General features: G+C 34.7%; 1 protein-coding gene across 1 annotated transcript in view; it reads right to left on the bottom strand.

Moving 5' to 3' along the window:
• GABRG1 (gamma-aminobutyric acid type A receptor gamma1 subunit) overlaps positions 1 to 16,142 on the bottom strand; it is a 63,353-nt gene that overhangs the window by 20,149 nt on the left and 27,062 nt on the right. The window contains exons 4-5 of the mRNA XM_029946427.1: positions 3,089 to 3,309; positions 2,191 to 2,273 (exon numbers count right to left, since the gene is read on the bottom strand). Coding sequence (XP_029802287.1) covers positions 2,191 to 2,273; positions 3,089 to 3,309 — 304 coding nt within the window. The remainder of the gene's footprint in view (positions 1 to 2,190; positions 2,274 to 3,088; positions 3,310 to 16,142) is intronic.

Below are 16,142 nucleotides of genomic sequence, written 5' to 3'. Positions count from 1 at the left end.
CATTTTCCTGACTCAGAATGAAAGCCGGTAATTTTTTCATATGTTTATTAGATTCATGGGTTTCTTCTTTGGAGAACTGCTTGTTCTATATGTATTGGATTTTCTTTTTTTTCCTTTAATTAATCTGAATTACCTATATATTCTGAATACTAGATTTTTGTTAGTTACTTATGTTGAAATATAGTTGCCTAACATGGTGCATCTAAAAAGAATTCTGTTTCTGCCACATGTCAAGAAAATCCACAAGGGCTTTTTAGAGTAATCAAGTGAAGGAAATTCAGGCTGCAAATTCATGTGAGGGTGGTTTTGCAATTACATCCTCTCAAGAAATTATGTCACCCTAGTATGCCGACTGCAGAGGCAAATATTCTTTTAAACTTTGGGGGGTGGGTGGGTAGTGAGTCATGTTGCCTTAAGTGCCAGACTTTGTAACCCAGCAATATGTAGAAGTTATGTTTTAATAGATCTCTAATCAACAAATCTGTCAAAGTCAAAGCTCAACTTTCTGACTTCATTTTTACTGCTTCAATTCTCTCCTGGTGATTACTCACATGTTTTTGAGAAGATTTTTAATAATATAAAGTTTTAAATTGTTTTCAACGAAAGAGTTGGTTGACCATATTATAGGAACAGAATTCACTATCAACCTTAAAAATTTCCAAATAATTTTCATTTTGTACCAGGATCTCTTCATCAGCCATGCAATGAAATAGCTCTCATCTCTCCACTAGCCTATTTAAAAAATCTATCTTCTCCTTCTTTTTTCACATTTTTTTCTCTTGTTTGATAGGGCTCTAACCATCTTGCTTTTCCATATTTTCTATATTTTAATTATCATTTTATAAAGGAGTGTGAGCAAAACTAAAGAGAGTGAGCTCATTACTTAATTACTTTAAATTTCATGAAATTGACTTTTAAAATGGGGGTATATTAACATCTTTTGAATGTATTTGTTGTAAAATATTAGGAATAGACAGTTCTGGATCCATATAGAATACCTGAAAACAGTTAGCTGTGATGATTATCTTTATATAGGTGATAATCAATTGAATTCACAAGGATAAAGTTTTAATTTCCAACAATGATAATCACATTCAAAGAGATATCAAACCAAGAATGTAGTCATGGTATCCAGAAGCAAGTACAATAATTGCTGCATTTTCAAATATTTTCATATCAACTATTCTTTGAATGTTGGATTTATCAAGTCTTAGTTATGACTTAGCGTTTTTATTCATTAAGAAGTTAATGTTAGAAAATCAAAGCAGCGAGAGAGATTATCAATTAAAAAGACATTTTAATATGACACAAATCATTTATAAAAGTCAAGAAAATTCAACATAAGCAACAAGAGATATTTGGGAATTTTATGAGTGAAGAAACAGAATAATACTTGTGAATACATACAATATACAGTGAATTGATTTTAGCAAGTAATATACAAAGAAGCCAAATTTCATTAGAAGGAATATAGCACTAGACAATTTGTGGACATAGGTGATTATATTTCTTAAAATCAGTGTACATGTTTTTAAGGCTTTATATATTATCGAGAAAAACCTTTTATAAAATATATATGTAAATATGTCAGTAACTGTAAAATAGAATTGATATTCATATAGAAAGATAACAAATTATTTTTTGAAATAAAATATTTTTATATCTAAGATATTTAGTTCTAATCATTTCATGTGTTTCAATCTTTCTTTTGAGTAAAATAAACTTATTTCTACCTTGGCTTTTCCAACTCATTAAAGTCTTCTCATGTAGTAAATATTATTCACCAAACCAATCTTTGAAACATATTTAAAAATCCAGTGTAATAAAGTTAAATCTTGCCTCAGGGAGATGAATAAAACTTGAATCAACATTTTATGCATGGGAGTATTAAAACATTTGAATATGAACCTATCTTCAGGATTACTTTCTTTAATCAAAATAAGAAAAAGCACCTGAATAAAACCAAAATTTGTAAAGAATAATAAAAAATAAATATTACTATGCATTCACTGTTACTTTTTAATTTAAAAGCAAGAAACAAATACTTCATTTGTAATTATTTTATCTGAGAGATGAGCATAATCCTCACTTCAGAAAATTACATAAATTGTATTTTATCTCACTTTATTTTTAAATAAACAGGGTCTGAGACTAAAGTTTTATGAAGTTATCAGGTATTTTGTCACTTACAGCTTGAAAATTCCAGTGGACAAGAATGTTCATCCATAGGAAAGTTATGAAGCTGGAGATAACATTCTGCATTAATTGTCAATCTATTTAAATGAAAAAATAAATATTAAATAGTAAGAATTAATTTCAGGCATTAAAAATCCTTTTCCTAATATTCAAGAATGATTTTGGCCTACAATAGCAATTGTGATACATTAGAAAATAATAATTATAATATCTCAAAGTTTTAAATGTTAATATTATAACATTCATGCGTGACTATGAAAATTCTAACATTTTCTTTTCCAGCCAATTAAGCTACCACTATATACATTTCAGTAAATCTGCTTACAGTTAAAAATGTATCCTTCAAGGTCACAAAAAACACACATTGCCCACACATACACAATTAACTGAGTTTACACGGTTATGTAATGTGATTCTTTTAAGTTTTCATGAGCATCTTTTCATTAAGGATGATTCTTAATAAGACTGGATTGATTCTTGATATGTTCAAGACAATTAATTAAATAAACTTGCATCTTATATACATTAACCTTCATTTAATCCTTTCTTAAGGATGTTTTATTATATTATTGAAAATTTTATAGCAGGTTGGGCTCCCAGAGAAAATCCTCATCAACCATTTGCATTATAGGTTAAAACACATAATGCTTACACCCCACCTTCCTTTGATGCAGAGTGGGGGATGGGGGTAGGAATCAAGAGATATTTTTTTCTTTGCTTTTGGTGACTTTCATATACTAGTTACTTTAAACATTACACTATTTTAGATTTTAGTGTATGAAAGGAACTCCATGTCTCTTTCTTTGTAAAACTGAAAAAGGAAAATTTATGACTTGACCAAGTATTGTATGGAAAATAAATTAAAGCAGCTATATTTTTAAAACAGTATTACCTTAGAGTATATAGAACTCGTCCATCATTCCAAATTCGAAGCAGACGATTAGGAGTTGTTATCCAATGTGCATCAGATTTTCTCGAGTTTCTGAAGAAAGTGTCAGGAATCCAAATTTTTCCTACCATATTACTGTTAAGCATAAGCACTTTCATGGTACTATTGAATTTTAAGCGACTATCAAACCAGGTTTGGGCAAAAATTATATCTATTGTGTATTCCTAAAAGATAAAAAGAAAGGTAACAACTTATAATAGTAAAGTCACTACTTTAGATGTTTCCTTTAGATGCTTTCATTTTTATATTTTAAAATTTCTATAAGTGAATAGCACTGAAACTCAGTGTTTTCAAATAAAAAGTATGCCATTACCTTAATTTTTGTTTTTAATTATTTGCCTGAGTCATATAAAATAAAGTGCAAGATTTCTAGTAATAACTGCTCCCTAGTGTGGCTTTATAATTGTTTTATAAATTTGTTCAAGATTTTATAACATGTAGGATATAGTCTTTTAATATAAAAACAAATTATTTTAAAGTTAACAATTGTACCAATTTTTGTGACATTCACATGGAGCATCAATTAAGAAAATCACAAATAAACACAAAATCAATACAATCAATGCAAATACTCATCAAATTCTCTAAAAGCCCTTACATTGTCTTTTGTCTAAAAAATGAATTACAATTATTTAGATCCACTGTTTTCAAATTACACACACACACACACACACACACACACACACACACACATCTATTAAGTGCTTATAACATACCAAGCCCTATATTTAGTTTTGCATATACCATGTCATGAAATCCTTACTGCAACTCCGTGAAATAGGTACTGTTCTAATCTTTATATTTAGGTTGCATTTACTGAGCAATACAGAAGTAAAATAATTCTCCCCACATCACAGAGGTAATAAGTAAATGATAAGGAGACTGGATCACTACAGCCTGAATCCAAAATCCACATCCATGACAACTGGATATAATAATAGTAGTCATAGTGGAGCCTGATGGGTGCCAGTGGTAGACCACAGCCTGTACCCATTATCAGCAAGTTACTGTTAATAGGATATAGCAGGGTTATGAGAGAACTCTGGAGGAAATGATTAGGTATTATCTACCTTTGTATCCTGACAAAATGTCTGCCATATTATAAACATTAAGATTGATTTGATAATATTAATAAACGAGAATGCAATAATTATCAATGCTGTTGAGGAAAGTGATTATGTATGTGTATAACTTTGATATTAAGAGAGACAGAAAGTGAATTGAAAAATATGAAATAGTATGAGTTACTTGTGGTGGCAGACATTGGTTGTTTTCTCTTGATGCAAGGCTAGCAATTGCCCAATTTACCTGGATGGACATATTTATTTAAGAAATGGAAGTGTAATTAGGAGTATAACCAACGAATGAAGATTTTTTAAGCAGGTAGAGAGAATAATAAGTATATAGATTAGGAGTTAACTTGCTATTAGGGAAGTTGTATCAAATCCTAATCCCCAGGCAGAATATTTATAATTATAACTTACTAGACTAGAATATAGAGGAAATAGAATGGAGAAGGGATATAGAGTAGAAAGGAAAACCTTATTTTATATATTTTTGGGTTTTATTTTTTATTTTATTTATTGAATGAATTTGACATGTAACACTTTAATTTTAAGGTATACAGCACACACAGTTATTTTGATACATTTCTGTACAGTAAAAGATTGCCATTGTAGCAATATTTATCATATTACATAGTTATGATACAATATTGTCTATATTCATTATAGTGTGCATGAGATCTCTATGGCTTATTTACTACTGGGTACAAGTTTTTCCCTTTAACCACCATCATCTTATCTATTTTAGATAAACAGTGTTGCAATTTGGGAAAGGCACATACATTTTAATAACTAAAATGAAACCTCAGTTTGTGAGCATAAATCATTCTGGAAACATGCTTGTAATCCAAAGCACTTGTACATCAAAGCGAATTTGAAGAACCATTGGATCAGTTGTGATCATGTGATGTTTGGCATCACGTACTACTCCTATTGCAGGACATCACTCATTTATCAAGTTAACATTTATTAGAAATGTTTTCTTGTCTTGCAGAACACTCACAGAACAAATTACTTGCCATCCAAGGTCTTACTGTATTTAAAATCCAACAGGGGCCTATACCGTAGGCAGCTGAGATGTGTTTTATAGGATTATTAAGGATAATTTGTCCATATAATGATGTAATATGTGATCATTCAATACTCTACTCATATATTTACCACTTAGCATGTGTCAGTCATTGTTCTGCATGGATGTGAAGACTTGAAGTCCTTAAGCACAAAAACACTCATATCATGATCTCCTCTTCACATAGTTTTGATTGCCATTAGGTTGCCAGAGCAATTTAGAGAGAGGGATGACTAAGACTTAGTTTTTTCCAACTTAGTATGGAATGGCAAAGGATCAAATTGTGCTGTGAATGTAGGCAGGAGGTACTTTTGCAACCAGGTAATGCCTTATACATCCCATAGCCACAAACTTGATGTTCACAACTCAAGCTGACATTTAATTCAAAACACAGCTCATAAAACATATTACTGAGGTAAATTTATTCTGTAGATGCTTAATCATCTTACTAAGGAATATTAATGGAGTAGGCATACATTAGCAGGGTGGTGGGGGGAGCGGGGCAGAAATGGGTCCTTTTATAAAAATACCACAGGTACTTTCTCCCTAAATTTTGTGGAAAATCCTTGGCCAGCTTTATAGCAGTTATCTTTTTTTTTTTAAATTTATGTTTATTGTCAAATTGGTTTCTATATAACACCCAGTGTCTTTCCCCACAAGTGCCCTCTTCCATGACCATCAGCCCCTTCTTCCCTCTCCTCCCCTTCAGCCCTCAGTTCATTTTCAGTATTCAATAGTCTCTCATGATTTGTGTCCCTCTCTCTCCCCAATTCTCTTTCCCTCTTCCCTTCCCTATGGCCCTCTGTTAGGTTTCTCCTGTTAGACCTATGAGTGCAAACGTATGGTATCTGTCCTCTGCCTGACTTATTCTGCTCAGCATGACATCATCGAGGTCCATCCATTTTCCTACAAATGGCCAGATTTCATTCTGTCTCATTGCCACATAGTACTCCATGGTGTGTGTGTATATACACACCCCACATCTTCTTGATCCACTCGTCAGGTGATGGACATTTAGGCTCTTTCCATGATTTGGCTATTGTAGAAAGTGCCACTATGAACATTGGGGTACATGTGCCCCTATGCATCAGCACTTCTGTATCCCTTGGGTAAATCCCTAGCAGTGCTATTGCTGGGTCATAAGGGAGTTCTATGGATAGTGTTTTGAGGAACCTCCACACGGTTTTCCAGAGTAGCTGCACCAGTTTATGTTCCCACCAACAGTGTAGGAGGGTGCCTGTCTCTCCACATCCTCACCAGCATCTATAATCTCTTGATTTGTTCATTTTAGCCACTCTGACTGGTGTGAGGTGGTATCTCAGTGTGGTTTTGATTTGTGTTTCCCTGATGATGAGTGATGTTGAGCATCATTTCATGTGCCTGTTGGCCATCTGGATGTCCTCTTTGAAGAAGTGTCTGTTTATGTCTTCTGCCCATTTCTTCACTGGATTATTCATTTTTTGGGTATGGAGTTTAGTGAGTTCCTTGTAGATTTTGGATACTAGCCCTTTAACTGATACGCCATTTGCCACTATCTTTTCCTATTCTGTCAGTTGCCTATTAGTTTTTCTGATTGTTTCCTTTGCAGTGCAGAAGGTTTTTATCTTGATGAGGTCCCAATAGTTCATTTTGGTTCTTGATTCCCTTGCCTCTGGGGATGTGTCAAGGAGGAATGTCATTATTACCTAAAGCAATGTACTTGTTCAATGCAATCCCCATCAAAGTTGCACCAGCATTCTTCTCAAAGCTGGAACAAACGATCTTAAAATTTGTATAGAACCACACACACACACACACACACACACACAAAAACCCGAATAACCAAAGTTATATTGAAGAAGAAAACCAAAACCAGAGGCATCACAATCCCAGACTTTAGCCTCTACTACAAAGCTGTCATCATCAAGACAGTATGGTATTGGCACAAAAACAGACACATAGACCAACGGAATAGAATAGAGAACCCAGAGCTGGACCCACAAATGTACAGCCAATTAATTTTTGACAAAACAGGAAAGAGTATCCAGTGGAAAAAAGACAGCCTCTTCAACAGGTGGTGTTGGGAGAGCTGGACAGCAACATGTAGAAGAATGAAATTAGACCACTTTCTTACACCAGTCACAAAAATAAATTCAAAATGGATAAAAAGCCTGAATGTGACACAGGAAACCATAAAAACCCTAGAGGAGAAAGCAGGAAATAGCCTCCTTGAACTCAGTTATCTTTAACCCCTATTCTGACCTCCTGCTTCTCAGACCAGATGTCTTTTCTTTAGAATAAATTATGATTTATCCAAGCAGCCTCTTCAACTGATAAAAATCATTAACTATTCAAAGTCAAAGAGTGTAATGACATGTGCCTGGCTTTAACAACAAATGCAAATGGAAGAAAGGCTCATGCCTATTCTGTGGTGAATCCTAAAAAGAGTATTTGATAACATCATATGCCAGAATTATTTTGTACCTATGTATGGATTCAAACAGTATTGACTCCTAAGATGAAGGATAAGGCTTACATTCCTGCCAGGATTATGGCTCAGCAAAGCTCCAACACTGGTTGGTAAAGGGGACATCATGCTACCTGATATATACTTGGCTGCTGTATTCCTAACTAATAGGGTATTAAAGGCTGCACTTGAGAACTAATGTGTCAGAAGTGAGATTTAGCGAGCAGCTGTAAATCCTTCCTAGCAGCTGACAGGATCTTCTTTAGAATACCTGTTGATAAAACTGCTAATTGCCATTGGATGAGTTATGATTTCTAGAGTAAACACTGAGCAGGGAGTCTCAGGGGAAATGGGAAAACTTTTCTACTTATAATTATTCCCTCAATAGAGGACCAAGAAGAGAAAGATATAGAGTATGCGTCTTGATAATCCAACCTTCCTAAACCCATTGCAGATGCTAATACTTCCAAGCTCTTTTAAATTGCTAATCCTTAATAAGTGTCTCATGGAGATAAGAAGGTCATTAAGGTTTCTGCTATTTTATATGTTATCGAAAAATCCAATTTCGTTTACTCATTTGTATTAGTATAACTTCCAGAAAATGATCAAACTGTGTTATTGTTCTTCATGTTCTTATTAAGAAGTTATAATTAGCTGGATAATAAATAAGCAAAAGAAACATGAAAAGAAATGTCCATTCACTCAGGACAACAAGTACAATAGCTTCTAGTATAAACGAGGGTGTCATGCTAAGTGAAATAAGTCAGGCAGAGAAGGATAGATACTGTATATTTGCACTCATAAGTCTAACAGGAGAAACCTAACAGAGGACCATAGGGAGAGGAAGGGGGAAAGAGAGACGGGGAGAGTGAGGGACACAAATTATGAGAGACTATTGAATACTGAGAATGAACCATGGACTGAATGGGGAGGGGGCAGGCGGGAAGGGGATGATGGTCATGGCGGGGGGCACTTGTGAGGAGAAGCACTGGATGTTAAATGGAAACGAATTTGACAATAAACTATTAAATTAAAAAAACAATTTGAAATAAGGATCCGTGCATTTAACATTTGAGATCAAATGTACGTTATGAGACTTACTTTGTTTCCTTGCAAGTTACTTTGTTTCCTGAGAAAGGAGAATTAGTGAATAAAGGTGAAGAAGTGAGACATTTTTACTTTTAACTCAATCAAATCAAAACATAGTTGATGAAAGTGTGTGTCCTATAGTCTTTGTACTACATGGCCAGATTGCAGTTATGCACTGTGTCTCACAATTGAAAGTATGGCTAATTCAATATTATTGTCCTAGTAATGGAAGACACTTCACACAAAATGTAGACCTGTCTAAGCAATTAATGTAGGTGCATAATTTCATCATGAAGTTTGTTTGATCTTGATCTTGTATTCACACCTTGGCATTAATCTCTCCCTACACCCTTTATTCCCAGGCCCAAAATAGTACACTGGGCCAAATAATGGTTATCAGTATATTAGATGCGAAGCCTATAGATATGTAGAAAAAAGGTACAGTCATAGTTAATCCACAGTACAAATAGCTTTAGTAGTAAAGGTTCATAAATAACTGCCCCACTTTGCTCAGTTATTTTAAAAACACCAATTCTTAATACTATCACAGTATGGTAAGTAAAACACTGGGTGCTATTCTATTTTTCAGATAGGAAAAAGAGATAAGGAACAAAGAGGACATGTCATGATAAATCAGTGAAGTCATCCAGAAATACACAAAGAGATATTCAAAATGTAGACATGAATCCTGGGTTCAGTTACCAACACTCTGGGCTCTTATTTTTATGTCTGTAAATGTAGATTTCCAAAAGAACATATCATCATGTGCATTCATCAATTAACTTTTTAAAAATATTTTTCAGTAATTTAGTTACTTCTATATTGTAATCTGGGATTACAAAGATGAAAATAGATCCTTCCTGTTGTGAATATACTTTATACAAAAAATAAAAATTATAAATTAATAAAACTTAGGAAAGGTACAGATAAAGAAAATGGAGACAGTAAAGGTTATTTTCAGCTAGGGAAGTTTGAGGAAGACTTTATGACAGAAGTAGTATTTTACCCAAACACTGAAGGATATATGAACATTCAGATACATGCTGAGATTAAATAATAGAAGCGGGTAAGAAGTAAAGAGGTAGCAAAAGCGTATGGTATAATGGGGAAAAATATAAGTCATATATAATGAAAAAAGTACTGTATTTTCTGTCAATCAAGAAATGTGCATACCTCAGACACACAGAAAATTCTACATCTGGAAGAGTTTTTGATTAACAATTATCTAAAACTATCAATTACCAACAACTAACTCTGGAATCTAGACTCAGCTCCATCCCCATGTACTACTGAACTGAGTGTTATGAACTAGAAGCCCTAACACTTCGTGTTTTACTTTTATGCATCATGTTTAATCATACATTTCTTACTAAACATTTATTCTATAATATTCAATATACAATTTCAAAGAATAAAACATCAAACTTAATATAATCACAGGCATCTAAACCCTACAAAGGATATAAATAAAAAAAAAATACCCACTCCTTAAAAAGTTTGGAATACATACTAGTGAAGGCAGAATTAGATTCTAGATGAACCCATTTTAGTCAGGGTTCTCCAGAGAAACAGAACCCATGAAAAGGATGGATGGGTGGATGGATGGCTAGACAGAGAGACAGACGGATAGGATAGATAGATTTACTTTAAGGTATTGATTGATGAAATTATGGGGTCTTCAAAGGCAAAAATTGGCAAAGCAGACCAGCAGGCTGAAGAACCAGAGAAGAGTGGATATTAGGGTCACAAATCAGAGTAAGCTTGGTGGCAGAATCTCTTCTTCCTTGAAGGTCCTCAGTCCTTTCTCCTAAAGTCTCATCTGATTGAATTATAAAGCATGAGCTGATTTACCCAATGTCTACTAATCTCAGTGCTAATTACATCTAAAAAGTACCTTCACAGCAAGATCTAGACAAATATCTGGGTATTATAGCATAGCCAACTTGACACATAAACTAGACCATTGTTCTAGAGTTATAGCAGCTGGAGTAGATATTCATGAATTCAGGAGGCCTTAACAAAAATTATGCATATGTTTATTTGCTAGGTAAATTAAAATGACTAGTATTTGTGGTAGGAAGAATCACATTTTCCCAACTCATGTTTTCTATATAAATCTGCACTCTTCTTTTTGATCCATCTCTTAGTCACTCTACCTCTCAGAAAAGTATGTTCCATATTTCTTAACTGAATAAATGTTATACATTAAAAATCATTTATTCATCAGTTCTCGTATCGTTTTCATGCTCTGAACTCTGAACTTGATCTGAATAAACTGTCTCAAAGTCTCCCCAGAAAGTTGGAGTCAGGTAGGTGCACAGGAGCGCCGGCGAAGCCACGCGAGCCTCACCATCCCAGCACTCTTCTACAGCCCCACTTTAATGACTAGTAAGAAAGATTTGGGTTTTGTTTGTTTTATGTCCATTTGCCAGTCTTCTATACGTGTTTGTCAGTGGGTTCAGAATGCATGCAGAGAGATAAAAATGGGAGAATTATTTATTAGTCCTTTGAAACACCAACTATGCTCCAGAATATATAGATTACCATTGTTTCCTATATAGATACTCATTTGTTAAGAAGTTCTCAGATTCCATTTTGGAATTGCATAAAGGTAATGAAATTTGGAATGCTATTTTTCAATGGGTGGTCCCCCAAAATAAGCCATATGAATATTTGCAAAGTAATTCCAAAATGTTACCTGCATTAAGGTTACTCATGGGGTCAAACATACAATACTGCCTATTTCCTGTACCATTCATAGGAGAATAAGAAGTGTGGTCTGTCCTTCCAAGGCATCTACTGGTAGGATAAGAAAAGTTCTGGACATGTCAATATATCCTTCTATCAGCCTACCATGGGCAATCCATTACCTCAGATCTTTACATTTTAAACAATGAGGTCCTCTAACCATTTATTTATTTGTGACTTTAACCTTCTATAGTTATGCATGTCTTGAGAAATTTCATTAAAATTATGACCAACTAATACCAAATATCACATGGAAGAACAATTTCTTGAAAAAAAATTCTAGGAACTTTCTCAACGCTTAGGCATCCAAGGATGTTTAAAATCGCCCCGCTTTTCTGAGATGGATACAAAAGAGGAACAAATATGTCCATGGAGTGCACGTCTGTCACACAGGGAGCTGAAATGAGGTACAAAGACAATTTGGAAGGCAAAAGAAAGACTTTCCAGATTCACTACAGCACTGCATTGAGTCCCAAAGCAGAAACATAAATGGCCGGAGGAAAACGTAGCCAACTGAGGAATCTGATATATAGCCAAGAGAAATTCACATTTTTTTCAGTGTGGACAGTGGACTATTCTAAGCCCATGTGGTGAGACTGATTTTGAGGGAGGCAGGTTAGTGTAGTGATTGGGAGGTGAATGTTACTTTTGGGAAGACTTCCAGGGCTTGAATTCTGAATATAACAATTTTTGGTTGACCTTCAGTAAATTTCTCAGCGGTTTTTTGTTTGTTTGTTTGTTTGTTTGTTTGTTTGTTCGAGAGAGAGGAAGTATGTGTGCCTGCCTGCCCGGCCTAGCTGGTGGTGGGGGAGGGGGCAGAGGGAGAGAAAGTGAATCTCAATCAGCCTCCACACCCAAAGCCGAGCCTAATGCGGAGTTGAGTCTCACATCCATGAGATCATGACTCCACCCAAAATCAGGAGTCAGAGGCTTTTAATCAACTGAGCCATTCTGGTACTCCAAATTTCTCAGCGCTTTATGGCTCACTTTCCTCCTCTTGAATCAGGATAATACAGAGTCTAGTACATAAGGTTCTTGCTAGTATCTAATGTAAATTACTTAAAACAATAATTTCACACAAAGTAAACATTCTATAATTTTATGGGTCATAATAATAAAGGAAATACTTCATACTATTTAAATTTTTTTAAGTTTATTTATTTTGAGAAAGGAAGAGACAGAGAGAGGTTCCACACCAGCAGTGCAGAACCTGATGCAGGGCTTGAAATCACAGAACTGTGAGGAAACCAAGAGTTGGATGCTTACCCAAATGAGCCACACAGGCACCCCTTAAGAACATTTTTAAAAGGGGGCATCAGGGCCTTTGCAAACATTCCAGTTTACAGAGATTGTAAGACACAGCCATGCAATGCCTCCTCTGGAAGATAGGAACATTTTATAGACAGAGTTTTATGTTTGAAGAAATTTCTTCATGCACAGAGACAGCCAGTTCTAGTACCAATATTCCAAGTCATAAAAATTATCTAGCTAATATGTTCTAAATATTCATATCATTAGCTCATTTGCAGAATCTGAATCAGTTAATCAGTTTCTGTTTCATGAAACATCTGACCCACTCAAAACGGGACACCAACTGAGTCTTGTTTTTCTCCTACTTCAGTGGCCATTCCTTCTCAGTCTCCTTTGCTAGGTCCTCTGCATTTTTCATGTGCCTTAGCAATACAGTGCCCCAGTTTAATACCACTCTGTCCCCTTCTCTTTACTTCCAAGTAATCCCATCCAATCTCTTGACTATAAGTATCATGTATATTGCCTAAAAATTGTAAAAGCTATCCTCCATGTGCAGCTGCTTTCCCTGAAATCTCAACATGAATGTACAACCGCCTCCTTAACATTTTCCTCTGGATTGGCTAATAGACACCTCAAGCTTAAAATTTCAAAATAGAACTCTTGATCTTCATCATCCTCAAAGTCAATCAATCAATCAATCAATCTTGTATCTCTTCTCCATCTCATCAAGTGACAACTTTATCCTCTTTTTCTCTAAAACTCCACATCTGGCATATCAAAATACCTTGGTATCACCATTTTCAAATAACTTCCAGAATCTGATAACTTCTGATTTGTTTCACCATCATCAACCTTCTCCTTAATTCTTGTAATTCCTTGAACTAGTGTCCCTGCTTCCACAACTGACCTCCTATAGTTAGTTCTTCATTCAGAAGGATAGCGGTCTCACTGAAAACTTTGTCATATCATTATCACTCCTGTGATCAACACTTTTCTATCACATTCTCACATTCATTCAGACAAAAAAATATCCCACAACCTTTAAATATATTTAGGACTCCAGATGGTCTGAACCCTGATTACACCAACTTCTCTTACCTCTTTTAACACTTCCTAATTTTATTACAAACACTACTGTTCTCCTTGCTGTTCAATGCACATTCTTATCTTGGAGGCTTTGCTCCTGCCATTCCCTCAGACAAAGCACTCTCCAGTCATAGATATTTCTATGACTTTCTCCTTGAACACTGTTGCTTTCTATTCAAATGTCACCTAATGAGGGATGTTTCCCTTGTATATTACATATACTAAAACCACTCTGCCATCCTGACCCTATCAAGTGCTTTGTTTCACTTCTATATTTTCTTTATCACTTAATAGTTATATATTTATTTATTTTACAGTGCCCCTCCCCCCAACTATTTTGTAAGCTCCATAAGGAAAAAGGTTGATTATCTAAAACTATAACCTAAACTCTTGTTTAGCATGCATTCTTCTATTATGTTTTATTCTTTAAGTTCAACTGATACACAATATACATTAGATTCAAGCATACCACATAATAATGTAACAACTGTATATAATTTGCTATGCTCAACACAAGTGTAGCTACCTTCTGTCACTGTGCAATGTATTACAATACCATTGACTATATTCCCTATGTAGTACCTTTTATTCCCATGTGATATTCATGCCAAACTGGAAGACTATCTATCCCACTCTCCTTTACTCATTTTGTCCAACCTCTATATACCTCCCACCCTTGTATATTATTGATAGGAATGTAAATTGGTAGAGCCACTGTAGAAATAATATAGAGCTTATTCAAAAAATTAAAAATAGATATACCATATGATCCAATAATTCCACTACTGGGTATTTACCCCCTCCCCCCCAAAAAAAGAAAACACTAACTTGAAAAGATATATGCACTTCTATGTTTATTACAGCATTATTTACAATAACCAAGATATAGAAGCAACTCAAGTATCATTGATATGATATATCATTGATACACACACACACACACACACACACACACACACACACACACTATGGAATATTACCTAGCCAAATAAAGGACGGAATCTTGTCATTTGTGACAATATTGTTGGAACTAGAGGGTATGCTAGGTGAAATAAGCCAGACAAAACACCATATGATTTCATTTATATGTGGATTCTAAAAAATAAAACAAATGAATAAACGAACAACAAAAAGATGAATCAGACCTGTAAACTCAAACCTGAAAAACAGCGTCTGGCATATAAAAGACAATAAATAGTTGATTATGGCATAAATGGAATGTGTGTGTGTGTGTACACACACATATGTGTATATATATGTATACACACACATATGTACATATATGCATGCATATGTATATACACATATGCATATATATGCATATAGATAGATAGATAGATAATCATCCCCAGTGTCTACAATGCATTTGAATTAATCTTCAAGAACTAAATTCATGGCTAAGTTCATAGTTACAGGTCTATCATCTAAACTAAAGTTATACAAATATAGATCAACATGTGAGAGAAGGTTACATTCTAAATGGGAAACCTATAAATACAGAGCACGACATCTAGAAAGAAATCATCTTCATGGTTACTACTAAAAGTATTATGGGGGCATCTGGGTAACTCAGTAGGTTAAGTATCCAACTTTGGCTCAGGTCATGATCTCACAGCGCATGAGTTTAAGCCCTGCATCAGGCTTTCGTTGCTGTCAGCCCAGAGCCTGTTTTGGATTGTGTGTCTCCCTCTCTCTGTCCTCCCCCTCCCCACTCTCTCTCTCTCTCAAATAAACCTTTAAAAGCATGGTAAGGAATTCCCTGCAACAAATAAATCGTATCCAAATGAAGATTCTGCTTTCTAGAGAAGCAATAAACCAATGAAACATCTGTTTTCTATCTACATGCTTAATATTTGCCATTGATTGGTTCAGGGCTAGATGGCCAGATTCTTTGTCTGTGGTCTGAGGGTGACAAGAATTCCTGCATTTGTAACTACACTGTATTAAAAATATATTTGTTAACATTCATATATTTGAAATTTGTTAAGAAGATAGATTTTTAAGGTTATTCATTTATTTTGAGAGAGTGAGAGAGTGGGCACAAGATGGGAAAGGGCAGAGATCGAAGGGAAGAGAAAATCCCAAGCAGGCTACATGCTCTCATGACTCGGGGCTCAATCTCAGGAACTCTGAGACCACAACCTGAGCCCAAATCAAGAGATGAACGCATAACTGACTGAGCCACCCAGACACTCCGAGAGGACAGATCTCTTTTTTTAAGTTTATTTATTTATTTTGAGAAAG

This window comes from Suricata suricatta, chromosome 1 (genome assembly GCF_006229205.1).
Source record: "Suricata suricatta isolate VVHF042 chromosome 1, meerkat_22Aug2017_6uvM2_HiC, whole genome shotgun sequence".
NCBI lineage: Eukaryota > Metazoa > Chordata > Mammalia > Carnivora > Herpestidae > Suricata > Suricata suricatta.
Note: the sequence above shows the minus strand (reverse complement) of the source record. Positions and strands in the feature narration are given on the sequence as shown.